This window comes from Martes martes (genome assembly GCF_963455335.1).
Source record: "Martes martes genome assembly, chromosome: 1".
Lineage (NCBI taxonomy): Eukaryota > Metazoa > Chordata > Mammalia > Carnivora > Mustelidae > Martes > Martes martes.
This window is the reverse complement of record NC_137888.1, coordinates 92,715,769-92,732,798: the sequence shown is the minus strand read 5'-3', so window position 1 is coordinate 92,732,798 and position 17,030 is coordinate 92,715,769. Positions and strand designations below refer to the sequence as shown.

Here is a 17,030-nt window from a genome sequence, read left to right as displayed (position 1 = left end):
ATGTCCTTCGGCGCCCGCCTGGCCTACGGGAAGTGCAGGAGGCGGCTCCGGCCCCAGCGGCAGGGTCGCTGGCACAGCCCATTCCTTCCAGCGGGCTGCCAGCTCCAGGCGGTGTGGCAGGCGGGCGCCCCGGGAACCTCAGCTGCGGCCAGAACTTTGGGGTCCCCAAATGTGGGTGGGAAGGGAGCCCCGAGTTCCCCCGATGGGTCTGCCCTTCACACTAGCTATTGTCCTGGAGGAAGGTGTGTCTTTTGCTTTGCCCATATCAGAGTCTCCTGGAAAGTTCTGGGGCCCTTTATTTGTGGAAGTTCCAGAAAGCAGGGCCTAGGTGGGCAAGAGGACCTTGAGACCGTTCTGACTTGGCATCTCTATGTCACCTCCATTTTAAATATTTCTGCAACCGTGAATGATCTCTAGCAAATTAAGCATAGCCTGCACGTCCCTCCTCTTGCCACCATTTCCATTTTGGATGCTTGTGTTAATGTGCCTGCAGATACGGAACTGTGCTTCAAGACTGACCTATTCCTCACTGCATCCTTGAGATGGGCACCGTGCTCTGCTTTTAGCATAAGAGGAAATTTAAGATGGGAGAATTAAGATAACTTGTTCAAAGTCACACAGCTGATCCTGGGCAGCCACCCCAGTCTGACTCACTCCCAACCCTTGGATTTCCTGGTATGTGGCTGTTCCAGTATAGAAGGGCATAGGGGACCACCTCCAAAATGAGCCCTTTCTTTAGAAATTTCAGAACGTTCTGCCAGGTGAAAAATATTTGGAATACAAGAAAAATGACATTTGAGTTAGATTCTTGATATTTTCTTGTGTAACTGGTTAGTCTTAGTTTCAGCTTTACAATTTGAAGATGGATTTAATTATTCTCCCCTAAGATGAATACAGGAAATAAGTTATTGGTACCATAAAATCCTGACATACAACATGAAAGAGCATAGCAGAAAATTTTAAATACTTTAAATCCATGGTCAGGTAATAAGAATTTTCTTTTCTTCCCTTTAACTTTCCTTTTCTCCCTCCCCCCTCCCCTTTTTTAAAAAAAGGTTTTATCTATTTATTTGCAAGAGAGAGAGCATAAACTGAGGAGAGAGACAGAGGGAGCCCAACGTGGGGCTGGACCCCAGGATTATGACCTGAGCTGCAGGCAGATGCTTAACCCACTGAGCTACCCAGGAGCTCTTAAGAATTTTCTTGTAACAATAAAATCTTTTAAAAAGAGGGGAGGGGGGGCGCCTGGGTGGCTCAGTTGGTTAAGCGACTGCCTTCGGCTCAGGTCATGATCCTGGAGTCCCGGGGTTGAGTCCCACATCGTGCTCCCTGCTTGACAGGGAGTCTGCTTCTCCCGTTGACTTCTCTCCTCTCATGCTCTCTTTCTCGCTCTCAAATAATAGATAAATAAAATCTTTAAAAAAAAAAGAAAAGAATTTCCTTGTAACTTTCTTTAGCTGTATTTAGCCTGTAGTCTAAGATTCCTTCCCTCAGAGAAACATGAATTCTAAGTCTTGACACATTTCTTGTGCACATCCTGGGTGTGGTGCAGCCAGCTGAGGGCAGGCCCTGAACCTCAGATTCTCAGGCCAGTCGTCACTTTTTAATACCGAGGAAAGAAGCCTAGTGGGAGCCCAGCTCCAACAAGTAAATTTATTACAGATCAATTTGCTGTGTTTTCTGTGGAGAATGCTAAAGTAGCATTTTGTAGCTTGAATTCCATGTGAACCAAGGTCACATAAGTCTGGGAAATGGAATATTTTTATTCTCCCTTCTCTCCAGGCTCAACAATTTGAAGTCTTTGTGCCCTTGAGTGTTGTAAATGTCGTGAGAAGTATTATAGAGGTCTGTTTAGCTTTAATTCAGAACTTCCCACATGTATTTGACAATAAAATGTATTCTATTTAGAACATGTTTGATCATCTCATGAAAGATTTCTATTCTGAAGAACACAGTTTGGGAAATATTGTGCTAAAATGTTATTTAGATTCATGGAAATTTCCTAAAATAAGGAAGGGTTTCTTATATACATCAACCCATAAGACAGGAAATTCTGTTGACATTAAAATTTTTCTGAGGCTGACATAGGAAAACTCAATATTAACTGAAAAGATATAGAAGTGTACTGAAATATTCCAATTTTTTAAAAAAGGCTAATATGTACATAGTTGAGAAAAACAATAAGGAGGAAATACCCAGAGACCTTAATTGTAATGGTTCTTTAACATGGGATTGCTGATATTTATTTCCTTTCGATATTGAAATTTCCAACTTGTCTGGAATAAGTGGGTTAAATTAATTTTTTAAAAGCTGATTTAAAAGAAAACTATTAAGAAAAGTTTAGTGCTTTCATTTTTAATGTAATGTTCCTCATTTTAAATCTGGTTCTGCAAGTTTGTTTAGCAAACTCTTGAGTTCATACAGTGCAGAAATCTCAGCAAAGTACATCTATCTCTTGAGATGCAGAAACTCAGAGGCTGGCTCCTGAAGACCCCAAGCTGGTTGAGTAGTGAGATCTCTGAGCACAGATTTTTATTTTTATTTTTTTATTTTATTATTTTTTTTTAAGAGACTTATAAAGGGGCACCTGGGTGGCTCAGTGGGTTAAGCGTCTGCCTTCGGCTCAGGTGATGATCTCAGGGGTCTGGGATCAAGCCCTGCATCGGGCTCTCTGCTCCGTGGGGAGTTTGCTTTTCCTTCTGTCTCTGCCTGCCTCTCTGCCTGCTTGTGTTCTCTGTCAAATAAATAAATAAAATCTTAAAAAAAAAAAAAAGACCTATACAAAAGATAAGACAGAAAACAAAGATAGTGGTATGTGCTTCTAAGAAGAGGAACAACATCACTTCTACCCCCAGAAGGCTTAGGTCTTCCAAAGATCCTTGTAAATTAATATCCAGAACAGTAAGACCATTAAGAAAAGCTTCAGGCATAACAGAAGAAGGAGATTTCAACTCCTGCTTTGTTTCTATCATCTTTATTAAGAACTGAACAGAGAAAAATCAACCTTTACAAAGAGGAAGTGAAAGGCCAGGGTAGGTGAAGAGCTTCTCTGAGTCCAGCCTCAACTCAGTTTTAGGAGGAACCGACAGAGCTGTAGTCAAAGATGCCATCAACGTGCATGTGTAGAAGGTATCCAGGGAGCCTTGGGGACTCGCGGATTTTTCAGATCCTTTTTGAGTTTAGATCCTCTGATTAAAATGTTTTTATTTGATTAAAATAAAAATTTTTAAAAAGTTAAATTTTTAATATTTTAATAATTTTTATTTTTAATCAAATAAAAATAAAATTTTTTTATTTGATTAAAAATTTTTTATTTGTAGTCCTGATAAGAAAACATGAGTCCCCTAACCCAGTGTGGTAGAGTGGAAAGAGACTTTGGAGTCCATTTTTATATTCTACCCTTATTAGCTGTATGATTTTGAACAAAATCTTTAATTTCTCTGAATATCCTTTTTCTCTGCTACCAGGATGTTAGTTCTTCTTTGTGTCGCTTGCAAGTTAGTGTCTGCCTAGCCTCAGTGGGTGTTTCTATGGCCCCGCTTCTCCAAACAGCATTTTTATTCCCCCTAATTCCTTCTATTTTCCTCCTTTCTCTAGTCTTAATTCTTTTGCCCTTTCTTCCTCACTCCTGACTCTATACATACACATTTGTATCTTTGAAGAAGTGTAATTTTTTGGGAGGGGGAACAGTGGGGACAGGAAAGGTCCTGATAATCCTTTATATGTGATAAAGAGTAATGCACTTATTTTTCAAAAGCTCCAGAAGTTACTGGCCATCTCCAGGAAACTTACTATAATCTCTGTATGGAAAAGTCCCAGAAAATTAATTATTTTATATTGCATATGCTCCAAGAAGTCGATGAAGAACTCGAAAAGGGGTAAGGAAGACAAATACTTGATTACATAAGTAGTATTCACTGACCTTCTTCTGTATGAAAATCCTGGAATACTGAGTGATTTGTTTAAAGCGATTTATACATGGCTTTTAAAACAGATCTACCTTTTGATTTAGAACAGTGGCTGATGGACACTGTTAGCTGGTCTTGGAGGTAGCAGAGTATACAAGAAAAAACACTAGACCAGTGGCCTCCAAGTCTAGCCTTCAGATTTGTCCTGAACTCTTGTGAGCTGGATTTCTTTGTGAAAATATTGAAGTCTTTGATGTGATTACCTATCAGGAGGAGTGTGTGTGTGTGTGTGTGTGTGTGTGTGTGAGAGAGAGAGAGAGAAAGAGAGAGAGAGAATAAAATTATATAGTATAGAAGTGTTTACAAAATCTATTGAATATTCAGTCGTCTTAAGTTACTTGGTATAAATCTATATTGTGATACATACTTGGTTTCAGTAAATGCTATTCATGATGTTACTATTTATATAGGGGGAAATACTTCTATTTCTTTAGTGGGTTTCTTTTTTGAATTTTAATAGGTCAGAAGGAATCACATTAAATATTGCTGGTAACAGTCGCTTAATGCCAGAAGAAAGAGTAACAGGCAAAGATTTTTGGATTCTTTTCAGAATTTTAAAGAAGAATCCATATATCAGTGGTATATGTCTCCTTAAAAATCATTACTTCTTTAATTTTCCTGATTTGAATTATTCAGTATAAGGAATATCAGCCTGTATTCATCCGTGTTCTTCAGGTTTGGATGTTAGATATAACCTCATAAGTGATGTTGGTGCATACTATGCTGCAAGACTGCTTCAGGTATTTTACTACAAAATGTTGTTAGTTCTATTTGTTTTCTTCCAGGAGTCAGTTAAAAGCCAGTACTTTTTCTTTGGAATGTACATGGTTTGAGTACCTTAAGTCTGCTAAGTTAATAACCCTTTATTGCAGACTTCTTTGAAGATGCCCATGCTGAAATGCTGCATTGTGGTTGCATTTCATTTAAGAGAGACAGTGGGGTCCAAAAAAAATAAAAATTAAAAAATAAGTGTGGTCCACCAATCAGAGTAGGTGTACTTTAAGAAAAGGCTTTGTTTCAACCTCAGAAGATTGGCAAATAAAGGTATGTGTTTGTATTTTCAGTTAAAATGTTTAAAGCAGCATTATCATTATTGTTTAAATTGGCTTTTTAAGTTCTTAACTACTTTCCCCAATCGCTAAATATGCTTCTAAAATGATCTTAAAATTCTCATGTCCATGAGGGGCACCTGAGTGGCTCAGTCCTTAAGCGTCTGCCTTCAGCTCAGGTCATGATTCCTGCGTCCTGGGATAGAGCCCCACATCAGGCTCCCTGCTTGGCAGGAAGCCTACTTCTCCCTCTCCCTCTGCCCTTGTGTTCCTTCTCTTGCTGTGTATCCCTCTGTTAAATAAATAAATAAAATCTTCAAAAAAAAAATTTCTCCTATCCATGAAATGGCACACAGCACAAGGACAGAGTGAAGATTAAGAAATATGAACTAATTCTCAGCAATTACAAAAATGTTGCAAAAATCACCAAAATGTTCTTAAGTTTTCTTAATTCTGTTTGCAGTGAAACGACCTGGTCTAGTGGCACACACAAAATGCTAGTCTTGCAAAATGTCCAGGGTCCTGAACTTGCACTATATTTACAACACTTGAAATAAACTGAAAACCCACTTGTGTATTTGTTATTGGTAGATTGCTGGTAACTAGAGCTCCTAAGTAATCTTTTGCAAACTTGTATTCTATGGTTAAATAAAGGACATTCATACTTTTTTAATTGATCAAAATAGAATAGTCTTTTTCTTTCACTTACATTGCAATTATGTTTAAATGAGCATGATGATTCCCACAGCCCACCCGACCCCAATGATAGCTTCTTTTGTTGGACTTTGAGATTTTCTGTTAGAAAGATTTTCTTTGGAGGTAAATTCTTTTACTTAAATAAAGCAGTGCCTGTATTTTCCCCCCTAATAATTACATATGTAATAGCTTCTTTTCTCTTATTATAGAAACAACATAAGCTCATTTACTTAAACCTTATGTTTAATGATATTGGGCCAGAAGGTGGAGAATTGATTGCTAAAGCACTACATGTAAGCATTTATATACTTCAAACATTTTCTTTCGGAATTTTAACTTCTGATAGCTTGTAATTAACCGAAATGTTATTGTGAACTCATTATTGTGCAAATGTGTATTTTTATTAGTTCATTTTATTAAAATGTAATATTACATGAGCATTTTTAAACTCATTTTTAAAAAGCTTTAAGATACTTAGCATACATAAGTACTTTTTCTCCATCAAAATTTACCTGTAAGGTGTTCGTTCAGTGGGTTTTTGTATATTCAGAATTTCATGACCATCACTGTTTTTAGAACATTTCATCCCCAAAAGAAACTGTGTACACATTAGCAATCCTTCTCTATGCTTCTTTCACCCTCCCAGCCCCTGGCAGTCACTAATCTGTGTTCCATCTAATAGATTGCCTATTCTGGACATTTCACATAAATGGAATCTTAAAATATGTGGTCTCTTGTGACTGGCTTAATGCTTTCAAGGTTCATCTGTATTGTAACATACTTGATTCTTTCTTATTGCCAAATAATATTCCATTGTTTGGATATATCCCATTCATCCATCAGTTAAGGACATTTAGGTTTCCACTTTTTGTCTACAATAATGTACTATGAATATTTGCACATTTTTGTGTGCATGTTTTCAGTTTTCTTGGGTATATATCTAGAAGTATAACTGCTAGATCATTTGTTAACTGTTCAACTGTTTTCCAAACTATCTGGCTTTTTACAAGTCCAACACTGTAAGAGTGTCCTCATTTCTCTACATCCAGCTCTTGTTACTGTCTTCTTGATTTTAGCCATCCTAGTAGATATGCAGAGGTTTTTTGGATTTGATTCCCATCATGAATAATGATGCTGAGCATCTTTTCATATGCCATTGTTTGGAAAAAATGTCTGTTCAAAGCCCATGTCTAGTTGTCTTTTTAAATGCTAAGAGTAGTCTGTATGTTCTGGATATAAGTCTCTTATACATGATCTGCAAATGTTTTCTGTCATTCTGTAGATTGCCTTTTCACTTCCTTCATGGCATCCTTTGAAGCACAAAATTAATTTTGATAAAGTTCAACTTTTTTCCTTTGTGCTTTTGGTGTTATATCTAAGGCCTTGCCTATCTCAAAATCATTAAGATTTATATTTGCATATTCTAAGTTTGTTTTAGCTCCTTTGTTTAGTTCTTTGATCCATTTCGAGTTAATTTTTGTATATGGTGTGAGGTAGGAGTCTAACTTCATTCTTTTTTGCATGTGGATATCCAGTTGTCCCAACACTATTTAAGACTATTCCTCCCCCATTAATTTTCTTGATGCCTCTATCAAAAATTGATTACAAATGGTTTATTTCTCTACTCTTCATTCTATTCTATTAACCTGTATGTCTATCCTTATGTCAGTCCCACACAATCTTGATTACTGTAGTTTGTAGTCAGTTTTGAAGTCAAGAAGTGAGTCCTTTTTGTTGTTTCAAGATGTGTTGGCTCTTCTGGGTCCTTTGCATTTCCATATGAATTTTAAGACCAGTTTATCAATTTCTGCAAGAAAAACAAGGATTTTTTTTTAAAATATTTTATTTATTTGACAGAAATCACAAGTAGACAGAGAGAGGGAGAAGCAGACTCCCTGCCAAGCAGAGAGCCCGATGCTGGGCTCGATCTCAGGACCCTGAGATCATGACCTGAGCTGAAGGCAGAAGCTTTAACCCACTGAGCCACCCACGTGCCCCGAAAAACAAGGATTTTGAGAGAGTTGCTTTCAATCTTCAGAAAATTTGGGGAGTACTGTCATCCTAACAGTATTGTCTTCATGACATGACGTGGGATGTGTTTCCATTTATTTATATCTTTCATTTTCTTCAACAGTGGTTTGTTTTTAATGTACAGGTCTTGATTTTGCTAAATTTATTCCTAATACTTTATTCCTTTTGATGCTACTATAAATGGGACAGTTGTTTTTTAAAAATATTTTATTTATTTATTTGACAGATACAACGAGAGAGGGAACAGAAGCAGGGGGAGTGGGAGAGGAAGAAGCAGGCTTCCCGCTGAGCAAGGAGCCCCATGCGGGGCTTGATCCCAGGACACGGGGATCATGACCTAAGCCGAAGGCAGATGCTTAACCCACTGAGGCACCCAGGCGCCCCTAAATGGGAGTCTTAATTTCAGTCTTGGATTGTTTATTGCTAGTGTGTAGAAATACAACTGATTTTTATATATTGGTGTTGTGTCCTGCAGTCTTGCTGAACGGACTAGTTCTAACAACTTTTTTAGGTGGATTCCTTGGGATTTTCCATATATAATATCCTGTTATATGCAGACATAGTTTTCTTCTCCAGTGTGGGTGCCTTTCTCTTCCTTGCCTAACTGCCTCATCTAGAACCTGCAGTACACTGTTAAATGGAATTATTAACAGTGGACCTCCTTGCCTTCTTCCTGTTCTTAAGGGGTTTCAATTATTTGTAGTTATGTCCTCTACTATTTATTAGGACACTGAAATGTCTAATTTTCTTTGTGAAAGAATTATCAAGAGTGGAATGAGAGGAGTTAAACTTTGCAAGTGTCTGAGGAATTGCATTCCTTTAAAAGTGATACAGGGAGAATATAAAGTGATTGCTTAATGGGTATAGGGTCTCCTTTGTTGGGGGTGGGGAAATGAAGTGTTTTCGAAACTAGCTAGGTGATGGTCGTATAACATTGTGAGTTTATTAAAAACCAGTGAATTGTATACTTTAAAATGGTTTACTTTGGGTTATGTGAACTTCACCTCAAAAAAGAATGGTATAATTTTCTTAAAAACGAATCTATAGATTTCTCAATGAAAGGAAAACTTATAAAATCTGCTTCAGTTACTGGGCATCTGTTTCCTGGGCATTCTTTCCAGTAAAAAATTAAACCAGATTTTTATCTTATTGGGAAACTAAATGTTACCTTTAACGAATATCCTATTCTATCTCCATGAAACCATGAAAACTTGAGTCTGCAAATAGTAAAAGTCTGCTGACTCATGTAATCAAGGAAAAGTTTTGTGGAATACAAATTTAATGAAGTTTTGATTCTTTTTCTTTTCAGAAGAATACAACTCTGAAATACCTAAGAATGACTGGAAACAAGATTGAAAATAAAGGTGGAATGTTTTTTGCTGCAATGCTACAAATTAATGCATCTTTAGAAAAATTAGATTTGGGTGACTGTGACCTGGTGAGTAAAATGGTTGAGAAAAATCACCCACGTACTCCATCCATCTCCTTGGAAATAGGATAAGGAATTGTTGAAGAGATCAGCTAAATGAGAGTCTTATGACTGATTAAGCTTGTCCCAATCTCTAATATCAAGGGAAAAAAAATTTTTTTTGTTTTGCTTTGCTTTTACTATTAGGCATATCAGTGTTATTAATAAGATTGTATTAAGTAATACTATAGAGGAATAACTAGAATAAAATTCTTCCTAAGCTTCTATCTATAACCCTTCTTAACATATACAGGATTTTTTGAGAAAAAAAAAATTTTTAATTGAAAAGCGCTACTTCATTAGAAAGCCTATATTCTAGTTGGGAAAACATCAAAGAGAAAAGTGCTACAAAGATGGCTAAGTACTCTGTCTGGTAGGAGGTAATCTGCATGATAGCATGGTCACCTAATATCTGAGGAACTACCTTGGAGAGGGTCCATGGCAGAACATCCCAGGCTGGGGTCCAACCCACACAGACTCTAGGATAGTGCTACCCTGACTATGGTATGGGTAGCACAGCTATTACAGATTGAGGTAATTTTACTACTCATGTATTTATTTTTACAGATGCTCTATTTTGAGGAATTAGTTTTCCATTTATGGTAGTGATAGAATTTTTAAAGTGGAAAAAGTGAGTTGACTTAATAGAAAACTATTAAGTAAACAGTAAAACTGTATTACAATATGGCAAAAATCATGAGTGGTACATGAATAATGAAAGGCTGAGTCTGGCAGGTTTTAAGAACTGAAAAGCCAGAGTGGCTAGTCAGAGTATCTCAAAGTGTGGGTGAGAGGTGTACAGAGGCCAGATCAAGCAGTGCTGTATGGGTTGTGGGTCAAGGCCAGGGGAAAAGGGGATTGGGTTCTAAATACATCTCATAAGGCTTTGAAGGGTGATGTGGTTTGATTTGTCTTTTAAAAAAAGATCACTCTGGTTTCTGTGGGGAATTTGAGGGTGGCAAGAAGCTCACTGACCACTTAAAGTTATGGTCCAGGTGGGTTAAAGGGACTGGGGGTGGGTTGGTGGCACACAGATGGGTTAATCTGAGATCTCTTTTAGAGACAGTCTCTAAGACTTACTGATTAATTGGATCGGAGGGTGAGTAGACTGGTGAAGAGGAGGCCCAGGTTTCCTAGTGTTACAGCTGGGGGTGTGTGGTGGTGTCCAACACAGAAATCAGGGAGAATTAGGCCCTTCCAATAAGGTATTTCCACTGCGCACACACTGAAAGTAACGAGTATGCACATAAAAGAATGCTTTCACAAGGTCTGTTCTTAGTGTAGAACCCTAGCTGGGATCTGCATGTGTGTCTGGGTATCCGAGGTCGGAAACACACAGAAACTTGAGGACTCAGGAGCAAGCCTAGAGGTGAATGTCCTAAGAATTAGATACTGGAACTTTAAGAAACTCCCTGTGCATGTTATAGATTTTAGGGCAGGGAGAAAAGAACATAGTAACAATTTACTTCTGAGTTTGACCAAACTATAATTCAGGGTTTACAGTTCTGACAGATAAATAAAATCTTAAAATACAGTTAATTTCTCTGAATCTAGATTACTGATTTTGAAATAGGGAGATTATATACTTTGTCAGCTCCTTAACGAATTTACTGTTTCTAGGGAATGCAAAGTGTGATAGCATTTGCTACAGTCCTAACGCAAAACCAAACAATTAAGGGAATAAACCTAAACCGACCTATACTGTATGGAGAACAGGTATGTATTCAAAGTGATGACAGCTAATATTATTACATGTGAATAAAACGAAGGTACTATTTACTGAAGGTTATTTCAAGGTTCATATTTTTAGAATTTACTGTATTTACAAAGAAGAACTTATTTGAAGAAAAACTGAGTTAAATTATGATTTTAGATGTTTATTTAAGCAGTAAACAGGTCTTTTTTTTTTCTTGTAAACTTAGATTAATGGTGAGTAAGCCCGTAAAGAGGCAGAGTAGTCAAGATGAAAACAATGATTAAAGTTTTAAAGGCTTTGAATTTTGTTGTTACATTACTATCACTAAATTGCTTTGAAATCATGAGTAACAGTGGCAGAATGTGTGTGAAGAGCAGCCTGGGAAGTCTGGACTTGATCCTATAGATAGGTAAGCTGCATGCTGGAGACAAGATGATGAGTAAAAACATGGTAGTTGCTTTCAAGGCTTCTCCTTGTTCTTTAACATTCTTTTAGAAATGGCAGACAAGGTTCTCTGATTGAGGACATGAGATTTGAAGGCTAAATCAAAATGTTCTGATTAAAGCCTTGAGGAAATAAGTATGTTAAACTATGTGAAATCACATTAGAAACACCATTCCTCTTTTAAGTGTGTTGAGTGGTATCATTATTCCCAAATCGGAGAATAGTTAAGAAAAGCCCAAGGTCTTTCTCAGGTGCAGGCCCTTGCTCTTAGCCCGGTACTTCTAGCAGTCAGCTAAACTCCAGGCTGCTTTCTTTTCCTCTCCGAGGCAGCCATTCTCTGTCCCTGTGAGTACTAGTCTCTTCAGTGGCTGTGGAGTAGAGTCCTCCTGGGCTTCTTCATACTTTGCTGTTCCCAAACATAAGCCTGCAAACCTATTCCATTTCACTATCTGGGGAGCATGGAAAGATACTGATGCCAGGTGCCATCCTAGGCAAACTGTCAAAGTTGATAAATGATCTAAAAACACTACTATTTCTGATTTTAGTTCCCTTCCTTAATAAGGGTGGTCCCTCAACCAAATTTCTTGATCTAAAAAAACCCACAAAGCATAAAACACAAACATGTATCCTATCCCGTTCCAGGCACCATGCAGAGCAACACTGGACCCCCTAAGTGGTCAGTTTGCATTTGTTAAGATCCCAAACTATAGCTTCCCTTTGGGCCTTTTTCAGTGTCAGCAATAATTTAAATAAATCAGATATAGGATTATAGACTACTGAATAATAATAAATGCTTTATAGTCTTCTATAGAACAGTTATTTTATGCCAGGTACTTTTTTGTTAATTGTGAGGGAAGTATAATCTTATCTACCTTACAGAAAAGGAAACAGACTTAGCTAGATGAAATCATTTGTCCAAAGTCAGGCAGCTAGTATAGAGCTAGTATTTGGACAGTTTTCTCATAAAGCTCATAAAGTTTTATTACAAAACTCATGTACTATCTGCTACTGCTACATGATTTAACTTTTGTAGTTTTTCTCAGTTATTATGTAGAAGTACGTAATTTGAGCATACATAGTTACCCATGTTCGTGATCAGCATTTCCAGTGAGTGTAAAACTTACAAATACAGCAATCTGGGGACACCTGGGTGGCTCAGTCGGTTAAACATCAGACTCCTGATCTCAGCTAAGGTCTTAATCTCAGGGTCATGAGTTCAAGCCCTGCGTTGGGCTCCTTGCTGGGCATGGAGCTTACTTAAAAAGAAAAAAAAGCAGCAATCAAGTAAGAGGACTTATTACCATAAAATACTGACCCATTCATTTTAAGACCTGCTTTGACTTTGTTAAAAAAAAAAAGTGCTTGGTATTCAAATCCTCACTGGTGTTAGATACTTTTTGCCTGGAGGGAGCTAGAGTTTGGAATTAAAAATAAGTCTTCCAGTGACTGGAAAATGTATTTAGAGATTTGGGATGATTATAAAAAGGAAGAATTGGATATCATAGGACTGAGTGTATTTTTAAAATAGAATCAACATTGAGAAATGTCTTTGTATTTTATCCATAAAGAGTGGAGATCAAGAGTAAAGTTCAGGAACATATGAGTGTAAGAAACATCTGAAGATTCTTGAAAGGACAACAGTAAGGGAGCTTAATATGTTCAATAATATATCATGGGGCCAATCACCCCCGCCCAACCCGCCTTCTGGAGTGATTGTTTAGAACGGACTTTTTAAAACCAGCCTATTTACATTACTTAGTCACTGTATTTTCCAAGTGCCTGCTGCTGGTTTTTAAAATGATAAAATATCACTTGTGGCAAAAGTGATTTTTCTTAAAAACCAAGCCAAAGCAAATATAAATTATAGGCTAATAGTCTCAACTGGTATCTTTTTAAAAAGCTAATTTAAGTAACTTAGCATGTATTTGGTACAGCTTCAAATGTACAGCTTCAAAACTGTATTTTAGAAGATTTTACCTATTTTTAAGGAAGAATCCACAGTTCATCTAGGCCACATGTTGAAAGAAAATCACTGCCTTGTTGAACTACACGTGTGTAAGCATAATATAAAAAACTGTGGTATGAAACAGTTATGTGACGCACTGTCTCTGAACAGAAGCCTACGCTACCTTGATGTCAGCTGGTAAGTGATAATACATTAGACGTCCTGGGAATAATCTATGTAAATATTCATGATACAGAGGCTACACTGTTAAGACAGTATTTCCAAAGATCAGAAGATACAACCATTGTTGTCAAATTTTTGTACTAAACCTTAGTATCTAGTTTATACTGATTATTTTATCTCAAAAATGTGAATGGAGCATTTAATCATGAGTAAACCAGAATGGAGCAATATTTTATAGCAAATTTTCATTAACTTTTTTGGAAACTGAGTGATTAAAATCTTTTACTAAACTAGAAAAATAATGTTCTATACAACAATTCTGAGGCATGTTAATCTCTATGAATAAAAGAATACTTCATATTTTCAGATGTAACCATGTATTCTTCCCTTCCCAGCAATAAAATAACTTGTGACGGAATGGTGTGTTTGGCTGATATACTGAAAAGCAATACTACCCTGGAAGTACTAGATCTTTCTTTCAACAGAATAGAAAATGCAGGAGCAAAGCATCTCAGTGAAACTCTTGCTTCACACAACAGGAGCCTTAGAGCGTTAGTATGGTTTTGTATTTAATCAAGAGAAAAACTTAAACTTTTAAAATACTAACATCAAGGGGCGCCTGGGTGGCTCAGTGGGTTAAAGCCTCTGCCTTTGGCTCAGGTTGTGATCCCAGGGTCCTGGGATCGAGCCCTGTGTGGGGCTCTCTCCTCAGCGGGGAGCCTGCTTCCTTCTCTCTCTGCCTGCCTCTCTGCCTACTTGTGATCTCTGTCATATAAATAAATCTTAAAAAAACAAAACAAAACCAAAAAAACTAACATCAATCCCCTTAAAACTCAAGATTCATGATGAAATATGAAAAGTTTCTAAGCTGACATATTAAACATTTCAATTTTTTTCCAAAGTAATGTCTATTAAAAATTAGATTGATTCTAGTTATGATTGCTTAAGATGGAGAAAATTCTTACTGCCTACTGTATTTATCCTGAATTCTATAGAAAAATCATAATATGATCAAGACAAAAAAATAATCAAAATATTACTGGAGGACTCTATCCTGAAGAGTGTATTTGTAACCCACCCCAAACATTTACTGAATAATAACAGTCTATTGGTTTCTAAGATGTAGGTAACTCTACTAGGTACATGAAGCATCCACTTAAAAAATGAAGTTTCTTGGATTTTAGTTAGCATTATCCTTTTTTTTTTTTTTTAAAGATTTTTATTTATTTGACAGAGAGAGATCACAAGTAGGCAGAAAGACAGGCAGAGAGAGAGGGGGAAGCAGGCTCCCGGCTGAGCGGAGAGCCAGATTCGGGGCTCAATCCCAGGACCCTGGGATCATGACCCGAGCGGAAGGCAGAGGCTTTAACCCACTGAGCCACCCAGGTGCCCCAGTTAGCATTATTCTTAAGTATCTTTACTTCCCAAGATTTTACACAATAAAATATTTAAAAAATAAAATAAATGTTGTTGGCTAACTTATGCATCTTCTTTGTGGAAGTATGTATTGGTTTCCAGGGTTATTACTTCTTGTTTCTGATAGGTTGTCAGTAGTCAGCAACAACATACAGGGAGAAGGACTGGTTGCACTTTCACAGTCAATGAAAACAAATCCCACACTCTCGAATGTTTACATTTGGGGAAACCAATTTGATGAGGCTACATGTGTGGTAAGTTTTTTTTTTTTTCTTTTTCCTTCACTAAAGGCTTTTCCTGGGGTCTTCTCTATAGTATCAGGCATTTACAGGTGGCCTTGGAAATGATTCCAAAATGTAGTAAGACACTTCAGTTTTGATAAATTTTAACATAAGTCCTAAAAACTAAGCACTGGAAAGTTTTGTGGTTTAAATAGAAGGCAACGAATACCACATATTAATATAGAGATCACTGAACTATACAATCCCAATTCCTTTAAAGTTAAAATATTTTAAAAACCAGAACTATTGATTTATTCTAAATTTGATGTAGCACAATCTCTAGTCTGTTGCCCAAAAATTAAACCAAGACATGGAATTTGGAGACCTAGTCTTTTATGTTGCTTTTAGGTTGCTTATGTAAACACAGCCCTTGATACCACCTGCAAAACAAAAAGCACTATAGCAAATAGTTTTTATTTGGAAAGAATGAAGATGCTAAAATTCTCAATTTGCAAAAAGACTATACAAAATTCCACCTCCAAAAAGAGTAATAAAATATACTATTTAAATCCTTGATTTCAAAATTAAAAAAAAGAAAAAAATAAATCCTTGATTTCAGAAAAAGATCATATTCTACACACTAGAATGAGTTTGGAATAATAAGCGTTAAGTAGAAAACAGCTAAAATTTTAAATTTTTCTACTGTCTACGTATCTATCTTTCTCTATACTCACAATCTTATTAACCAAGCATTTTAACATGTTTGTACGACACCCTTACAAAGATACCAATGATCCATATGTGATATACAAAGAAAATTCTACAATGAAGATAGAACTAGGCTACAGCCCGGTCTGCATCTGATACTACAGAAATTATCTTAGCCTCAATCTATAAATTAGCTTCAGGGAGTTCATGAATTCCATACAGCTGTATGCCAAAATCTGGTTGCTTATTTTTCTGTGAAATGGGTCCCTGGCTATCATTAGATTTTCAAGGCATACACAACTCCCTCCTCCCTCATTTACAAACCCCTGTAGGACTTGAAAATTTTGACAATGAGACCTTTGGTCCACAAAATCTGTAATACAGAGAACTGTTAATTCTGGGAGTCATAAAACAAAATACTTCAAAACTTAGAAGTAACTTTTTCAAGATTAAAATTATGTGAAATTAAGTGAATAACAATTGTATGTAAAAAATACTAAAATTTAGTATTTACTCAGAATATTTTAAACTGAAAATCAGCACAGCTAATCTGAAAATTGCAATTAGCTTATTCATTTTATGGAAATTAAACAATTTTCTTAATGACAGGTTTCTCTTTTCTTAAAAATCATAGGCTTATTCAGACTTAATTCAAATGGGCCGTCTAAAACCAGACAATACAGATGTGGAGCCATTTGTGGTGGATGGACATGTGTATCTTGCAGAAGTCTCCAATGGCCTTAAAAAGCATTATTACTGGAGACCAACTTATGGAGAAGCTTGCACGAACTCACCTAATGCAGGTTTTACTCTTGTACCAGTAGGTGGACATCTATGAAAAACAAGCTCTGAAATTTTCACATTATTTGTCTTATGTTAATATTTTATTGCCTATTAAATTCTTAAATTAGAACATCTTACCTTTTATACATTTGAAAAAAATGATTATATTAAAATGACTTTGTATAATTGTCCACTGTGGAAAAACAGTATAATTGTTTTAAAAGAAATTTTACAGGAGAGGGAAGATGGCAGAGTAGAATCCTAAATTCACTGCCCCCCTCCCCGCCCCCCACCACACATGGTGGCAACTGCTGCATGTACTGCTACTCACTCTGAAAACTACCTGACGGGTGGCAGAACAGATCATCCACAGCTAGGTGTAGATCACCCACAGCTAGGTGTAGCAAGGTCACATCAAAAGT

At 36.7% G+C, this 17,030-nt stretch overlaps 2 protein-coding genes across 6 annotated transcripts in view; one reads left to right on the top strand and one right to left on the bottom strand.

The window, feature by feature from the left end:
• Positions 1-16,805, top strand: LRRC34 (leucine rich repeat containing 34; the record flags this gene model as incomplete). Its single annotated transcript, XM_080803542.1, has 9 exons — positions 1-175; positions 4,644-4,708; positions 5,923-6,006; positions 9,054-9,182; positions 10,833-10,928; positions 13,341-13,495; positions 13,876-14,031; positions 15,024-15,150; positions 16,460-16,805. The coding sequence occupies 9 exons, from the start codon at positions 1-3 to the stop codon at positions 16,661-16,663; spliced, it is 1,191 nt and encodes a 396-aa protein (XP_080659668.1). The 3' UTR covers positions 16,664-16,805.
• Positions 6,098-17,030, bottom strand: part of MYNN (myoneurin) — a 39,753-nt gene continuing 28,820 nt past the window's right edge. For 3 of the 5 annotated variants that reach the window (XR_013968256.1, XR_013968257.1, XR_013968258.1), the window contains one exon: positions 6,098-7,520. The gene's annotated coding sequence lies outside the window, so the exon portion shown is untranslated. The remainder of the gene's footprint in view (positions 7,521-17,030) is intronic. The other 2 variants (XR_013968259.1, XR_013968260.1) reach the window with 1 other exon arrangement.